This window comes from Lethenteron reissneri, chromosome 59 (genome assembly GCF_015708825.2).
Source record: "Lethenteron reissneri isolate LAM-NWPU_2019-01 chromosome 59, ASM1570882v1, whole genome shotgun sequence".
NCBI classification, from domain to species: domain Eukaryota; kingdom Metazoa; phylum Chordata; class Hyperoartia; order Petromyzontiformes; family Petromyzontidae; genus Lethenteron; species Lethenteron reissneri.
In genome coordinates, this window is record NC_083837.1 from 1,424,145 (window position 1) to 1,441,761 (window position 17,617).

General features: G+C 52.7%; 2 protein-coding genes across 2 annotated transcripts in view; one reads left to right on the forward strand and one right to left on the reverse strand.

Moving 5' to 3' along the window:
- Positions 1 to 250: 250 nt before the first annotated feature.
- Positions 251 to 15,128, forward strand: PGAP2 (post-GPI attachment to proteins 2). Its single transcript, XM_061575889.1, has 6 exons — positions 251 to 516; positions 4,595 to 4,794; positions 6,151 to 6,457; positions 7,170 to 7,264; positions 7,984 to 8,092; positions 9,041 to 15,128. The coding sequence occupies exons 2-6, from the start codon at positions 4,615 to 4,617 to the stop codon at positions 9,169 to 9,171; spliced, it is 822 nt and encodes a 273-aa protein (XP_061431873.1). The 5' UTR covers positions 251 to 516; positions 4,595 to 4,614; the 3' UTR covers positions 9,172 to 15,128.
- A 2,474-nt stretch (positions 15,129 to 17,602) lies between these two features.
- Positions 17,603 to 17,617, reverse strand: part of LOC133357715 (nucleoside hydrolase-like) — a 10,020-nt gene continuing 10,005 nt past the window's right edge. Inside the window, exon 6 of the mRNA XM_061575809.1 lies at positions 17,603 to 17,608. Coding sequence (XP_061431793.1) covers positions 17,603 to 17,608 — 6 coding nt within the window. The remainder of the gene's footprint in view (positions 17,609 to 17,617) is intronic.

Consider the following 17,617-nt stretch of genomic DNA (forward strand, 5'->3'; position numbering starts at 1 on the left):
TAAATTATCTTGCTCAAGAATAACGTGGCCATCTTGCTCAGGGACAACACAGCCATCTTGCTCAGGGATGGGGCCATCTTGTTCAAGGACAACGTGGCCATCTTGCTCAGAGATTGGAGTGGCCATCTTGCTCAGGGATAGAGTGGCCATCTTGCTCAGGGATAGAGTGGCCATCTTGCTCAGGGACAATTCTTCGTTTTTAATCGGGACCGCCCCCCTCAACCCTACCCAATATGGCTGCGGGCAGCACCGATGACGTCACTACGGAAGTCGACATGTACTCGAGAACCATGGAGCCGTGACCGGCGGTCCCCGCGTCTCCGCCGCCTCCTTCCCGCGTCCCCTCGCCGCCGCCGCCGCCTCCGCCTCCTCCCTCCTCACGGCGGCGGGGACACCCCGAGGGACACCCCAGAGACGCCGAGTCCCTGCGCCCCTCACGGGCCGCTCGGCCGAGAAGGCCGCGCCCGACACCCTGCTTGCCTGGACGCCTCTACCGCGCAGGAGGCGAGGGGCTCGGTAGGGTCTTGGTGGGGGGGAGGGGGGGGGAGACCGGGCCCCGTTCTGATTTTGAAACCCCCCAACAGCCCTTCGTCGTGTGGATGTACTCGGCCCCGCCACATCAATGTGGAATTTCCACCACCAGGCTCTGCAGGGCTGCAGACGGGAGTTTGAGAACTGACGCCTCAACAATGCTCGCGTGAGCATAAACTCTTCAGCTTCAAATCAACATTAAACTCTTAAGAGTTACAAAATATCAAAATTTGGTGAATTGTGCCGTGACTTTTGTCGTTAAATCCCAGGTCTGTACGCAACTGGGGTCTCGATGGGCACGGGGGGTCTTTCCCTGCCTGGTGCATCTCACTGCGTGGGGGTTAAACGGGGTCTTTGGTGCACGGGGTGGGATCAATGAATGGGTTGTCTCGCAGGGGTCTGTGAACGGGGTCTATCGTCAATTGGTGTCTGACTTTGGACTCGTTGGGGTTTAAGGGATTCTGTCAATGAGGGGTCTAATAATTTGGGGTCTCAATGAGGCTTCTCAATCGACCGGGGTCTCTGGGGGGGTCTGACTCGAGGCGTTTTTGGGCTCTGGTCGCTGGGGGTCTAAATTGGGTCTTTGGTAATTGAATTGGGTCTCTGGATCTTTGGTAAATGAATTGGGTCTCTGGATCTTTGGTAAATGAATGGGGTCTCTGGATCTTTGGTAAATGAATTGGGTCTCTGCGTCTTTGGTAAATGAATGGGGTCTGTGGGTCTTTGGTAAATGAATGGGGTCTGTGGGTCTTTGGTAAATGAATGGGGTCTGTGGGTCTTTGGTAAATGAATGGGGTCTCTGGATCTTTGGTAAATGAATTGGGTCTCTGGATCTTTGGTAAATGAATGGGGTCTGTGGGTCTTTGGTAGATGAATTGGGTCTCTGGATCTTTGGTAAATGAATGGGGTCTGTGGGTCTTTGGTAAATGAATTGGGTCTCTGGATCTTTGGTAAATGAATTGGGTCTCTGGATCTTTGGTAAATGAATGGGGTCTGTGGGTCTTTGGTAAATGAATGGGGTCTGTGGGTCTTTGGTAAATGAATGGGGTCTCTGGATCTTTGGTAAATGAATTGGGTCTCTGGATCTTTGGTAAATGAATGGGGTCTGTGGGTCTTTGGTAAATGAATTGGGTCTCTGGATCTTTGGTAAATGAATGGGGTCTGTGGGTCTTTGGTAAATGAATTGGGTCTCTGGATCTTTGGTAAACGAATGGGGTCTGTGGGTCTTTGGTAAATGAATGGGGTCTCTGCGTCTTTGGTAAATGAATGGGGTCTCTGGGTTATCCCAGAATTTGACCTCAGAACGGTGTCTCAGGGATCAGTCAATGGGGTCTGTGAGTGGGGTGTCAATGGGGGGCTCTCGAATGGGGTCTCTGTGGTGTCTTTGACGTGGTTGGGGTGCTCAGCGGGGTATGTGGGAGGTGCCTGAATGGGGCCCTGTAAGGATTTGGGATCCTCTTAGGATGCCGCGGTGACGAGAGGTCAACTACCTCGCCTGGTATACAGGCTGTCGTGGGTTCCATCCCTGCCCTGACACCTGCTGTATATTTGGAGTTGGCATGTTCTCCCCGTGGTCGCGTGGAGTTTTCCTCCGGGTCCTCCACTGTGACCTACCACATTTCGGGATAAATGTCCCGCACGGCGGTTGGCCACTCGGTTGAGCGATAATTTTTGGTGGCCAGGTCGCTTCTGAATAAGAGCTACACTGGGCCCTTACTTGGCGAATGAATGGGATATCACTGGAGGCTCTGGGTCCTGTGGTCGGGTTTCTGAGGTCTCTTGGGCAAGGTTCCCCTCCTGTGCCCCCCCCCTCTCAGCACTAAGCCCCCATGACGCTGGGGATATAATCGCTGGCGTGGTTAAGAGGTTTACCCGTAGCCCGCACCATTCAAGTTGGACTCCTGACCCAGTCTCTTGTGACACCAAGTCTAGTGAGTCTACAGAGACCCAGTCTTTTGTGACACCCAGTCTAGTGAGTCTACAGAGACCCAATCTCTTGTGACACCCAGTCTAGTGAGTCTACAGAGACCCAGTCTCTTGTGACACCCAGTCTAGTGAGTCTACAGAGACCCAGTCTCTTGTGACACCCAGTCTAGTGAGTCTACAGAGACCCAGTCTCTTGTGACACCCAGTCTAGTGAGTCTACAGAGACCCAGTCTCTTGTGACACCCAGTCTAGTGAGTCTACAGAGACCCAGTCTCTTGTGACACCCAGTCTAGTGAGTCTACAGAGACCCAGTCTCTTGTGACACCCAGTCTCTAGTGAGTCTACAGAGACCCAGTCTCTTGTGACACCCAGTCTAGTGAGTCTACAGAGACCCAGTCTCTTGTGACACCCAGTCTAGTGAGTCTACAGAGACCCAGTCTCTTGTGACACCCAGTCTAGTGAGTCTACAGAGACCCAGTCTCTTGTGACACCCAGTCTAGTGAGTCTACAGAGACCCAGTCTCTTGTGACACCCAGTCTAGTGAGTCTACAGAGACCCAGTCTCTTGTGACACCCAGTCTAGTGAGTCTACAGAGACCCAGTCTCTTGTGACACCCAGTCTAGTGAGTCTACAGAGACCCAGTCTCTTGTGACACCCAGTCTAGTGAGTCTACAGAGACCCAGTCTTTTGTGACACCCAGTCTAGTGAGTCTACAGAGACCCAGTCTCTGTGACACCCAGTCTAGTGAGTCTACAGAGACCCAGTCTCTTGTGACACCCAGTCTAGTGAGTCTACAGAGACCCAGTCTCTTGTGACACCCAGTCTAGTGAGTCTACAGAGACCCAGTCTCTTGTGACACCCAGTCTAGTGAGTCTACAGAGACCCAGTCTCTTGTGACACCCAGTCTAGTGAGTCTACAGAGACCCAGTCTCTTGTGACACCCAGTCTCTAGTGAGTCTACAGAGACCCAGTCTCTTGTGACACCCAGTCTAGTGAGTCTACAGAGACCCCAGTCTCTTGTGACACCCAGTCTAGTGAGTCTACAGAGACCCAGTCTCTTGTGACACCCAGTCTAGTGAGTCTACAGAGACCCAGTCTCTTGTGACACCCAGTCTAGTGAGTCTACAGAGACCCAGTCTCTTGTGACACCCAGTCTAGTGAGTCTACAGAGACCCAGTCTCTTGTGACACCAAGTCTAGTGAGTCTACAGAGACCCAGTCTTTTGTGACACCCAGTCTAGTGAGTCTACAGAGACCCAATCTCTTGTGACACCCAGTCTAGTGAGTCTACAGAGACCCAGTCTCTTGTGACACCCAGTCTAGTGAGTCTACAGAGACCCAGTCTCTTGTGACACCCAGTCTAGTGAGTCTACAGAGACCCAGTCTATAGAGTCCCAGTCTCTAGTGAGTCTACAGAGACCAAGTCTCTATAGGCTCACTAAATACACCCAGTGTACATAGGGAGTCTCTTCCCTGGGTCCGTAGTTAGTCTCTTCTGCACCCAAGACTACTCCGTCTCATCGCGAGTGGAGCGGGCGGATGATGAGGCGTGGTGAGGAGGAGGAGGTGAAGGAGGTGGCCCCTCTAGGTGTCTGCTCTATTTAAGACCGGAAACAACAGGAGAGCTTCACCATTCTTGCCCGATGAAGCTGATTGTAATTATCAGCGAAATGTCGAACTACTCAAATTTTAAAATGATGTTGATTCTCTCTTCATCGCACCGGTGGGCTAAAGAAGTCAATTTGTCCTTTGAAAACATGACGCAATTTTTTACTGTTTGGCTGTGTCGGGTGGTGGAGGGTTACGACACATTTATAAATAACGCGATCTGACCCAAAAACCTATATTTTATGTGTTTACATATGTCTGTCTTATTTTAATAGAACAAAAATAAAAAATAAAATTTCGTTTTATTTTTTACCCACGTGACTTTACCGAAAAAACCAAAGAGTATGGACCCTTGCAGTCACGAAAACTTCTAATCTAGAATATGTCTGTCTGTCTGTCTGTTGCGGTTGCACCCAAATCAAGAGCCGAACGGCTCACAGGGTAAATCCTAATAAATGAAACTGAATCTGAAATTGTCTCTGTGTACACGCGTGTAATGACGTCCGTCTTTCGTCTCCCCGTCTGCCCAGCGCTGCCCCGAGCCCCCACGATGCTGCCCCCGCCCCTAGCGGCTGGCGGTGGTGGCGGTGAGCGGGAGCCATGGCTGGTGAGGCTGCCCATGGCTCACCTGGTTCATGCCTCCGTCAGTCTCCCTCTGGTGGCGTTCTTCTTCTGCGTCGCCTGGTCCCTCCTGTACCACTTCGACGCCTCCACGGCCACTCACTGTGGGGTGAGCGGCGGGGGGAAGGGGGGTGAGCGGCGGGGGGGAAGGGGGGTGAGCGGCGGGGGGGAAGGGGGGTGAGCGGCGGGGGGAAGGGGGGTGAGCGGCGGGGGGGAAGGGGGGTGAGCGGCGGGGGGGAAGGGGGGTGAGCGGCGGGGGGAAGGGGGGTGAGCGGCGGGGGGAAGGGGGGTGAGCGGCGGGGGGAAGGGGGGTGAGAGGGGGCGGGAGCGGCGGGGGGGAAGGGGGGTGAGCGGCGGGGGGGAAGGGGGTGTGAGCGGCGGGGGGAAGGGGGGTGAGCGGCGGGGGGGAAGGGGGGTGAGCGGCGGGGGGAAGGGGGGTGAGCGGCGGGGGGAAGGGGGGTGAGCGGCGGGGGGAAGGGGGGTGAGCGGCGGGGGGGAAGGGGGGGTGAGCGGCGGGGGGGAAGGGGGGTGAGCGGCGGGGGGAAGGGGGGTGAGCGGCGGGGGGGAAGGGGGGTGAGCGGCGGGGGGGAAGGGGGGTGAGCGGCGGGGGGGAAGGGGGGTGAGCGGGGGGGGTGAGCGGGATGAGTTAAAACACCGTGTGAGAGGGGGCGAGTGGGTCAGGTTGTGAATGGGTTGGGTGGGTAAGTGAGTGAGGGGTAAGCTATTGGGTGAGTGGGTGGGTGGGTCAGTGAGTGGGTGGGTGGCTGGGTGGGTGACTGGGTGACTGGGTGAGTGGTTGGGTGGGTGGGTGGTTGCGTGGGTGGATGCGTGAGTGGTTGGGTGGGTGGGTGGATGCGTGGGTGGGTGGTTGGGTGGGTGGGTGATGACTAGGTGGTTTGGTGGATGAGATGTCTGGGTGACCGACACGGGAGGAGGAATCGGCGAGTGAAGTTCAGAGCAAGAGTAGCCATGGTACTCTTTGTTTTTTTTCGGTAAAGTCACGTAGGTAAAAATTAAAATAAATTAAATCACGACGTTTCGGGCGCAACACAAGCGTCCTTCTTCAGGTGGGGACAACTTAAGCGGTTGAAGAAGGACGCTTGTGTTGCGCCCGAAACGTCGTGATTTAATTTATTTAAATTTTTCATCTACGTGACTTTACCGAAAAAACCCAAAGGGGTATGAATCGTTGCAGTCACGAAAACTTCAAATCTAGAAGTAGCCATGGTAACAGCGGTGGAAGAGCAGGTCGGTCGGTGAGTGTTTTGGTGAGCGGTTTCGTGATGGGGTTCGTGAGTGGCTGAGTGAGTGACTTGGTGAACAAGCGAGCTGTTGAGTCGATTCGAAGCCGGGGCTGCCAGCTCACCAGCCACTACTGCCGGTGAGTGGCGGTGAGTGGCGGTGAGTGTGCTCACCACCCCTATGCCCCACCCCCCCGCCCCCGCCCGCCCCCCCGCCCGCCCAGGTGTGGAACCTGCTGCCGTCGATCAGCGCCGCGATCGGCGGCTTCACGCCGCAGCGCTACGTGTGGCGCACGCTGCTCGGGCTGCACGCGCCGCCGCGCCTCCTGCTGGCGCTCGCCTACTTGCGCCGCTACCGCAGCCACCCCCCCGGCACCGCGGCCCCCCTCCTCCTGCTCCACCGCGGCGGCGGCGGCGACGGCGGCCGCCGCGTAGCGGCTCTCCGGCTGCCGCGCCTCGCGTTCCTCGCCAACCTGGCGGAGCTCGGAGGCCTCCTGGGCCTCACGAACGTCTCGTCGAATGAGAACCACGGTGGGGGTGGGGGGCAGAGGGGGGGGGGGGGCAATGGGGAGCGGTGGCGCGGCGGTCGGCGCACGAGCACGATCGCCGCTCGCGGCCAACCTCGACTTTATGGTCCGGTCCGTGGCCTCCCCTCGGGGCCTCCTGGCGCGGCGGCGTTTGAAACCGCGTCGGCGGCGTGCCGGCCTTCGTATCATTGAAGTTTGTAAAGGGGGGGGGGGGGGGGGGGGGGCGCGTCTCCTCCGTAGATCCCGCCAACGCTCGACCACCGTGTGTGGAAAGCCGGGAAATGAACTGAATCTGCACAGGGTAAATGGCCAGGACTGGGAAATTTTAAGAGTTAAAAACAAAAACAGACTTAAAGATCTTCTTGGTTCTTTCGGTAAAGTCACGTAGAAGGGAAATAATAAAATAATAAAATAATGAAGCATAATAAAATAATTCTTGTGAGAATTATTTTATAATTCTTGTGAGAATTGTATTTTATTATGTTTTATTATTTTATTATTTCCCTTCTACGTGACTTTACCGAAAGAACCAAGAAGATGAATCCCTGCAGTCACGAAAGCTTTAAATCGAAATTTAGACTTAAAGATACCTAACGTCTCCGATTGCCTTATTAGCGTAGGCGCTGCCGCTCGCTGACAGCACTTGCCCCAACAGTGCGTGAAGGCTACAGTTGAGGGAGGGAACCTTTGTGTGTTTGTGTCCGTGGGGGGCGCAGATCTGCACAAGCTGGCCTTCGTCACGTTCATCCTGGGAGCTGCTTGCTACATGCTGCTCACTTGCCGTCTGTGGAGTTACGCAGCTAGCGACGAGGTGAGGGGCAGCGCTGCTACCTCGTCGTCGTCGTCACCATCATCACCATCGTCATCATCGGGAGTTGTCGGCAGAAGCAGCGGCGTGATCGCCGTCGTCATCGGCGGAAGCAACACGCAGCAGTAGCAGCAGCAATACTGTTTGCCATGAGCTTCATTGTCACCACCATCATCATCATCGTCATCACCACCATCTTCATCACTACTATCATATCACTACCGCCAACATCATTTTCACTGTTACAACCACCGCCATCATCATCGTCGCTACCATCATCATTATGACTGCCATAGTGACTGTCACAACCATCATCATCATCACTATAATAATGACTGCCATCACCATCAACACCACCATCATCATCAGCAGCTTATCATCATCACTACCACCATCATCATCACCACCACCACCATCATCATCATCATCACCACCACCATCATCATCATCATCACCACCACCACCACCATCATCATCATCACTACCACCATCATCATCATCACTACCACCATCATCATCACCACCACCACCATCACCACCACCACCACCACCATCATCATCATCATCACCACCACCACCATCATCATCATCACAATCCCCACCACCACCATCATCATCACTACCACCATCATCATCACCACCACTATCATCATCATCATCAGTACAATGCAGTGGCCCTCTGTGGTCCGTGACCCCGTGCCGCCATAACCCCGTGACCCCAGGAGCGCCGGTCGTACCTGTGGAAGCGGAGGCTGGCGGTGATCAACTTGCTGTCCAGCCTTCTCGCGGTGTTCACCTACACGCGTCACAACCGCTACTGCGAGCCCGGCGGTGAGCGGGGGTGGGGTGAGGGGGGCAAAGTGAGTGGAAGGGTGAGTGAAATGGTCGATGAGTGGATTAATTTAATGGGTTGGTGGGTAATTGAGTGAGTTGTTGAGTGGGTAGGTGAGTGTGTGTGTGGGTCATGTCGGCCACATGCCCAGCCACCGCATGCCCAAGCAGCTTCTGTTTGGCCGCATGGAGGGGGTTAAATGGGCACGACACGGGCTGGAGAAGAGAAGAAAGTTGATGCGGTACGGGAGGATGTTGAGTTGAGTGGACTTGCCGATGACTGGTACCAGCGGTGTCAAGATCGGACTCTATAGGAGGCTCGTGAAGGACGCTACTGGGCAGTTGGAGGCAGTCGCCCTCCAACGACAACGGAGGGCGGAGGAGCGACGCTCACAACAACGAGCGGAGCGCCGGGCGGCAAGTTGGCACAGTAGGGGGCACAGGTGGTGCATCTGCCGGTCATCTCAGTCAATTCAATTCATGGCACCTGCTGGGTCTGTCCCGTGACCTCCTTACCAGTAGCGAGCCTTCGACAATTCACAGCATGGCCTCAAAGTGCACCTAGCCTGGCACAAGTGCCATGGAGTCGTCACGACCAATTAGTGGCGAATGGCGGCTGTTGTTGTTGTATCTGTGCGTGTTCTCAGTGGTGTAGGGATTAGTTTGCGCGCTGCGCTACGAACCCGGCGACCCGAGTTCGATTCCCGCTCACGGCCCCGAACACCGGCGACGATGATCTGAACCGGTCCTGGTCCTCCCCTAGGTCGACTCGGCCTAAAATGAGTTACTTGGTGCGGTGTGTAGTAAGACATCGCCGCCAAGGGAGACAAAGGCGGCCGGCGGTGGCGCTGGCCTTCGTCGGTGCTGCTAGCTAACAGCCCTTGCCCCTACAGTCTGTTAAGGCTATACGGGGGATCTTTGTCTCGGTGTGTGTGCGTGCGTGTGCAGTGTACACGCTGTTTGCGCTCTGCGAGTATGCCGTGGTGTTCTCCAACATCGCGTTCCACTGGACAGCCGTCTGGGATTTCAGCTCCTTGCAGCTTCTCGTCGGCCCCCCACCACCTGACAAGCGCTTCTGAGAGTGGGGGGCCACCCCCCTACGGTGGGGGGGCGGGGGAGGGGGGGCTACTGCAACATGGACTCCTACACATTGACCCTGACCCCTACAGGGAGACCCTGACCCCTAGACAGAGACCCTGACCCCAACAGAGACCCTGACCCCAGCACGGAGACCCTGACCCTTATACAGAGACCCTGACCCCCATACAGATACCCTGACCCCTAGACAGAGACCCTGACCCCAACAGAGACCCTGACCCCTAGACAGAGACCCTGAACCCCATACAGATACCCTGACCCCCATACAGATACCCTGACCCCAACAGAGACCCTGACCCCAACAGAGACCCTGACCTCTAGACGGAGATCCTGACCCCTACAGAGACCCTGACCCCTACAGAGACCCTGACCCCAACAGAGACCCTGACCCCCAACAGAGACCCTGACCCCTAGACGGAGACCCTGACCCCAACAGAGACCCTGACCTCTATACAGAGACCCTGACCCCTACACGGAGACCCTGACCCCAACAGAGACCCTGACCCCTACACGGAGACCCTGACCCCTAGACAGAGACCCTGACCCCAACAGAGACCCTGACCCCAACAGAGACCCTGACCCCAACAGAGACCCTGACCCCAACAGAGACCCTGACCCCAACAGAGACCCTGACCCCTATACAGAGACCCCATCACCATCGCCATAATCACCACTGCCATATTCGCCACCATCGCCACCATCACCACCACCATCACCACCACCATCACCACCACCATCATCACCACCATCACCACCATCACCACCACCAGACGAAAGCAAGCGCGCCTGTTGTGACGGGGCAAGTCGGAGCTGAGAGGCTGACTCGGTGCCTTGATGGCGCCATCGGGGACTGTCTCTCTGCATGGTCCCATCCCTGAGACTCAAGACCCCGTGTCTCCGAGTCCCCGTGTCTCTCTGCGTCTAGCCCCATCCCTGAGTCTCAAGATCCCGTGTCTCTGTGGGTCCCTGTGTCTTTCTGCATGGTTCCATCCCTGATTCTCAAGATCCCGAGTCTCTGTGGGTCCTCGTGTCTCAATGCATGGTCCCATCCCTGAGACTCAAGACCCCGTGTCTCCGAGTCCCCGTGTCTCTCTGCGTCTAGCCCCATCCCTGAGTCTCAAGATCCCGTGTCTCTGTGGGTCCCTGTGTCTTTCTGCATGGTTCCATCCCTGATTCTCAAGATCCCGAGTCTCTGTGGGTCCTCGTGTCTCAATGCATGGTCCCATCCCTGAGACTCAAGACCCCGTGTCTCTGAGTCCCCGTGTCTCTGTGCGTGGTCTCATCCCTGAGACTGAAGACCCCGTGTCCCCGTGTCTCTCTGCGCCTGGTCCCAGTCACACTCAGGAGGACTCCCGTGAGTCGAGCCTGAGCCGAGCTGCTCGCTCCGTGAGTCTTTGGAAGCGGCTGAGAGTGACCGGTGCCTGAGAGAGGCTTAAGCCTGGCCGTGTTGCTGGCTACGCTGCTGCTCCTGCTCCTGCTGCTGCTGCTGCCTGCAGTGAGCCAGCGCTGTGGAGGAGGCAGCCGTAGCAGCGGGGATTGGTGGATCACTCGCAGATGTTGCGAGGAACTCCCTTCGCTGTGGGTGGTGGAGGAGTCGTACTCTCTGGCTCTGCCAGCAGGCGGCGTGTGTGGACTACCACCTGAAGACGGAAGCTTGTGTTGCCTCCGAAACGTCGTGATTTTTATTTTATTTTACTTTTATTAATTTAAATTTTTTACCTCCGTGACTTTACCGAAATAACCTAATAATATGGACTGTACCGCTCTGGGAGGGGATTGGAATTTGGGGAAAATATTTTAATTGCGATGTTTCTGACATTGCGATTTGATTTGCGATTCAATTGTTTAAGTCAAGCTTCAGTTCAATATTCACTGTGCAATAGATTTAAAACGTGATGGAGCATTACCACATGATACCATCAACATATGAACTGCTCTATACTAATTCAAGGATGAAAACTTAAAAGATCTGAATTGCTTCCAACATGTATTTATTTTAAAAAATTCATAGAAATAGAACAATCAAACATAGAACACTTGTTAAGTTAAATAAATAAAGTTATAATAACGAAAATTCAATAATTCCCATAAGAAAGTAATAGGACTTTTTAAATCGCAAAAAATCGCAGCCTTTGTGATTTGCTAATCGCATTGTTTTAAATTGCAATTAATCGATTAATCGTTCAGCCCTAGATGGGTTCTGCCTCCCTGGCACGCGTGGGGTTTCCTCCCACGTCTATAAACGCTCACAACTTGACCAATAACGTCTTTATATAGAGAGGACTGCAGAACTTGGGCAATTGTGTAGTGCCTCGTCACCACCGCGTGGCTGCTGCTGCCTCGCTCGTCTGTGTTGCCTCCTGGTGCTTCTCGTCCTCTGAGTCATCCTCTCTCTCCGAGTCGTCCTCTCTCTGAGCCGTCATCTATATCTCTGAGTCGTTTTTTAAGTCATCCTCTCCCTCTAAGTCGTCCTCTCTCTGAGTCATCCTCTCTCTAAGTCCTCCCTCTCTGAGTCGTCCTCTATATCTCTGAGTCGTCCTCTAAGTCGTCCTCTAAGTCGTCCCCTCTCTCCGCCGAGGGTGATGAGCGGCTACTGTGCGGTGGCGTGTTGCACGTTCGAGACGATTGTGGCTACGGGCCCCGGAGACTTTAACCCCCCTGGGCTGACCGACGCCCACGTGACCGGGACAATCTTCAAGAATCCGTGAGGACTGTTTGAGACGCGTGGGGGGGCATTGACCGGTGGTGGCGGCGGCGGTCAGCCGGGCGGTTCGGTGTGCACGTGACCGATCGCTTCTCGTTGGGTCGAGGCCACCACCACCACTTCACCGTGAACGAGACACGTGATTCCTCTGGCTGGTCCGGTCCAATCAACTTCATCATCAATATCATCATCAATATCATCATCGTCAACAGAATAAAAATCTGAATTTTCATAATTTACCGGAGAAATCCGATGAGCTATAAAGTTTTTTTTTTTACAGATGTCCAGTAAGGGGTGGGTGGCTCAGTAACATCAAAACATGGCTACAATTATCAACAGCACGAACTCTACACGCCGTGCTAGACCGGGACCAATATCATCGTGAAGTCGCACACGCCGTTAGGCAGCACTAAAGAAGAAGAAAGGCATAAAGTTACAACAAGCAAAACAAAAAATGATAGTAATGCAAAAGTGTAGGCAAGGTTAAGCAAATCACTAACAAGTATAACCCGTAAAAACAAAGTTTTTCACTATAAATCCTTTATATGCGTGGCGGCTAGATTCCTCTCGTCCTCTGGCTTGAGATGGCTGCCACCTATGGGTCAGATGATTGTCTGCCAGTATTAAGCAATTGGTAATTAAATATTTAATTTGTTTTCCCTAAAAATTTTGGAAAAAACATTTTCACGAACATTAATTGTCACGCACAACGAGTCTGTGTGCAAAATGTCAGCTCGATTGGATCACGGGAAGTGGGTTAAAAACGACCGAAAGATTTGCACGGTCCTAAGCAAGCAAGCAAGCGAACTTAATATAAAGGATTTAAAAATGCCATCGACCGGAGCTGCAGTGTGTCGCAAAAAACAACAAAAAAGTCACGTGGCTTTACGGAAAGAACCAAAGAATATGGATTTCTTCAGTCACGAAATTTGTAACTCAAAACAAACAAAAAACGATTCCTTGGTGTGGACCAATCAGTTTCAAGGACAATGCATATATTATCAGTGTGTTTTTGTTTGCATTTTGACCGCAAGTATTGTGGTTAATGCAGACGTGATTCTTGTAAAAAGGTTTCAGTTTTGTTGCCTAAAAAAGTGGGAAAACCCTATTATTATATTTTGGTACTGGCAAAGGAGGTCCAAAGATGATCATATTAACAGTCTGGACCACTGGACGGGTTCGGCAGGATTGGAAGGATGCCCTGGTGGTCCTCTTTAAGAAGGGGACCGCATAGACCAGCGGTCGGGAACCTATGGCTCGCGAGCCATATATGGCTCGCGAGCCATATATGGCTCTTCTGGTGACAGGATATGGCTCCCAGACAATTTTGAGTTGAAAAAAAAATACAAAAATCAGTTTGGAACTGATTTTAAAATACTTGTGATATTGCTCAATAATAGTGTGTCATTTTAAAGTAAACAGAAATTAGTTTTGAAGATAAATTTCACGAGTCACGGGGCCTCAACGCCTGCACGAAGCTCAACCTCACCACGTATGAACCAGACTACAAGAGCCATCAGCAAAACCATGCAGCACCAGAAGTCGCATTAAAAGTAAGACATTTAATTTATTATACGTTAAAATACTATATGGCTCTCAATGTAATATATTTAGAAATATTTGGCTTGTATGGCTCTCCCAGTCAAAAAGGTTCCCGACCCCTGGCATAGACTGTCATTTCCCCCGCGCCTCTAATTCGCACGGTTAGTTACGCACGGTGTGAATGAAGTTCTAAATACAGCCTAAGACTCGACACTGCACCTCCGTTTGGCTACGCGCGGTGCGAAAAAGTTCAACATACTGCGCATAGCCTAACACTACCCATACACTCAACACTGCGAAATATATTGAACATAACGACCCTAACAACTTCAGCGTCTTCAACAACATCATCATCATCAATAATGGAATCCACTATTGTGAACATCATCTATATATATAATAAGTATAACCAGTAAAAACAAAATTTTTCACTATAAATCCTTTATATGCGTGGCGGCTAGAGTCCTCTCGTCCTCTGGCTTGAGATGGCTGCCACCTATGGGTCAGATGATTGTCTGCCAGTATTAAGCAATTGGTAATTAAATATTTAATTTGTTTTCCCTAAACAGTGTAAAATTTTGTAAAAAAAATTTCACGAACATTAATTGTCTCGCACAACAAGTCTGTGTGCAAAATGTCAGCTCGATTGGATCATGGGAAGTGGGTTAAAAAACGACCGAAAGATTTGCACGGTAGTAAGCAAGCACGCAAGTAAGCGAACTTAATATAAAGGATTTAAAAAAGAGAAATTTGTGATTATGTGTGTCTGTTCAAAATGTTTGGCGTACTTTCCGACATGCAACAAACTTGAAATTTGCCATGTGGGTACTTTCCAGACTGTACATCATGCAAACATTATAAAAATAGACTTTGGTATTTTTTTCGGTGGGGGGGGGGGCGCAATAATGCAGATATTTTTTTGCACGGCAAGTGAGCTGTGACGTCACATATGTCACGTGACCCGCGCATGCGCAGTGCTTAGCGCGCTACGAACCCGGCGACCCGAGTTCGATTCCCGCTCACGGCCACCACCGGTGACGATTATTTTAACCGGGTCCTGGGCCTCCCCTAGGTCGACTCAGCCTCAAAACGAGTAACTGGTGCGGTGTGTGAACATCGCCACTGGGGAGATAATGACGGCCGGGCGTGGTGGATCCAAGTCCCGGGCGAAGCCGGGTGGTCAAGCTAGTGGACAATAAAATCAACAAAGTCAACCTCGACATCGTTACGTAGTCGGCTACGTCATCAACACCACGTGGTTGGGGCGCGACACCCACCATCGCATGGACGCATTTGGTAAAATCTGCCCCCTGCAGAGTTACCGCGACCCCGGACAGCTCTCGCAAGCTAAGCAGGCGCTAAGCCTGGGTAAGCCGACTTGGACTCGAGTCGCCATGACCTCCGGATTATAAGACGCACGTGGCAACACCCCCCCCTCCAGTGGCGGCTCCTGCAAAATCTCTCAGGGGGGGCAAATGTCTGGATGATTGATAAGGATAAGGTCCACCCATGCAATGGATAAATTAACAGCTTAAGCATGTAAAGGCAACTTCACTTCTTTAATATTAATGAAAAATAAAGTGACTCTTACAATACATCTTGTTTGTTTCTATACTCACTATTATTACAATCCACTCAGTTTCTTTTATTAAAGATTCCACTAGGTGGCGACAAATAATATCGTTGACTGAAACGTGCTTACGTATGATGACGTAAGCACGTTAGGGCGAGCCCTCCCGGAAGCCATAGAGAATGCATTGCAGCGCCCCCGTTCGAAAAAAAAACATCTTTGAATGTAAGTCTATGGGAACACTCTGGGCGATTCTCAGCCGGAGTGAAATCGCCTAAAAAGAGGCGGTACTCCACAGAACGTGACATGACGCTGATTGGACTATATCCAGAGGCACAGTGACGGCTGAGATTGGTGGTGCGTCGCCCAATCGCCCTAATGAAGAAACCGCCCCTGCCCCCTCCCTCCCCCAAGTGTCCGGGGAATCCGCTCCCGTCTGGAAGACCCGCGGATGAATCTCGACTCCTCGTGGCTCTTCGATCTCGGCTCGTCTTTCTGGAGTCGTGGGAGCTCTTTTCTCTCGGAGGCGTCGACTGGGAGGTCGTGGGAGCTCCACAGGCGAAACGTGCGCTCCGCATTTCACAAAACGGTTTTTGGAAAATGTCAAATGACCACCCCCCCCCCCCCCCCCCACAAAGTTTGGGAGGGGTGGGGCGTTGTCTTACATCCCCGGAGCGACTTCGTATAAGAGCTCTTGAGTGAGTGGGTGGGCGAGTCGGTGAGCGAGTGGGTGAGTGGGTGGGCGAGTCGGTGAGCGTGTGGGTGGGTGAGCGGGTGGGTGGGTGAGCAAGCGAGTGGGTGAGTGGATGGGCAAGCGGGTGAGCGTGTCTGTGGGTGAGCCAGTGGGTGGGTGAGGGTGTGGGTGGGTGAGTAAGTGAGCATGTGGGTGGGTGAGCATGTGGGTGGGTGGGTGAGCGAGTGGATGAGTATGTGGGTGGGTGGGTGAGCGAGTGGATGAGCGGGTGGGTGAGCTGGTGGGTGAGAGTGTGGGTGGGCGGGTGGGTGAGCGAGTGGGTGGGTGAGTGAGCGTGTGGGTGAGTGAGTGGGCGGGTAGGTGAGTGAGCGTGTGGGTGGGCGGGTGGGTGAGCGTGTGGGTGAGCGAGTGGGTGGGTAGGTGGGTGGGTGGGTGAGCGAGTGGGTGGGTGGGTGAGCGAGTGGATGGGCGAGTGGGTGAGCGTGTGGGTGGGTGAGCGAGTGGGTGGGTGGGTGAGCGAGTGGGTGGGTGAGCGTGTGGGTGAGCGAGTGGGTGGGTAGGTGAGTGAGCGTGTGGGTGGGCGGGTGGATGAGTGAGTGGGTGGGTGAGTGAGCGTGTGGGTGAGCGAGTGGGTGAGTGAGCGGGTGGGTAGGTGAGTGAGCGTGTGGGTGGGTGGGTGAGCGAGTGGGTGGGTGAGCGAGTGGGTGAGCGTGTGAGCAGGTGGGTGAGCGAGCGAGTGGGTGGGTGAGCGAGTGGGTGAGTGGATGGGCGAATGGGTGAGCGTGTGGGTGGGTGAGTGAGTCGGCCACCTCGTGCCCCGGGCTGGCACGGCACCCCTTTCCCCGACTGTCGAGTCCGTTTCTATTTTTGTTTACCCCACGTGACGTCTTGCTGGCACACATCTGACGCTCACAGTGCCGCATGGCATGAATAGGCAACGTTACATTTAAACATTCTCAACAATGACCACGTGTGTACTGTACATTTAAATTATTTATGGTGTGTGTAGATCTTCTTGGTTCTTTCGGTAAAGTCACGTAGAAGGGAAATTTAAAAAAAAAACATAATAAATAATATAATATATTTTTCATTATGTTTTAGTTTTATTATTTTAATATAATATATGTTTTATTATGTTTTATTTTTATTATTTTATTCTGTCCCTTCTACGTGACTAATATATGTTTTATTATGTTTTATTTTTATTATTTTATTATTTCCCTTCTACGTGACTTTACCGAAAGAACCAAGAAGATGATTCCCTGCAGTCACGAAAGCTTTAAATCGGTGTGTAGAGTTTGTGTGCTTTCTCTCCCTGTTCCACCTGGAGTTTTTTATATAGCTGGGTTCTCCCCGTTTATTTCGCCCGAAGCTAAACCCACACCCACAGTGGAACTGCTATGGGCCAAAAACCACAATCATGAATACAAATGCCCTGCACATCACTTCACCGGGGTCTCGTAGCAGCAGAATCGTCCCCACTACAGGAACTGATCTGCTTATGAACTTTCAGAGATACGTACAAACTCGTCCTCATGTCCAGATGCCTGTTCGGACCGAGAGTCGTAAGTTCAGCCGTCACTCAAGAGATGGCGGTGGTGGCGTCTACATCTACAGAACGTGAAGAACCAGTGGCATCTACTTCTGCAGAACGTGAAGAACCAGTGGCAGCTACATCTACAGAACGTGAAGAACCAGTGGCATCTACTTCTGCAGAACGTGAAGAACCAGTGGCAGCTACATCTGCAGAACGTGAAGAACCAGTGGCAGCTACATCTGCAGAACGTGAAGAACCAGTGGCATCTACATCTGTAGAACGTGAAGAACCAGTGGCATCTACATCTACAGAACGTGAAGAACCAGTGGCATCTACATCTGCAGAACGTGAAGAACTAGTGGCATCTACATCTGCAGAAC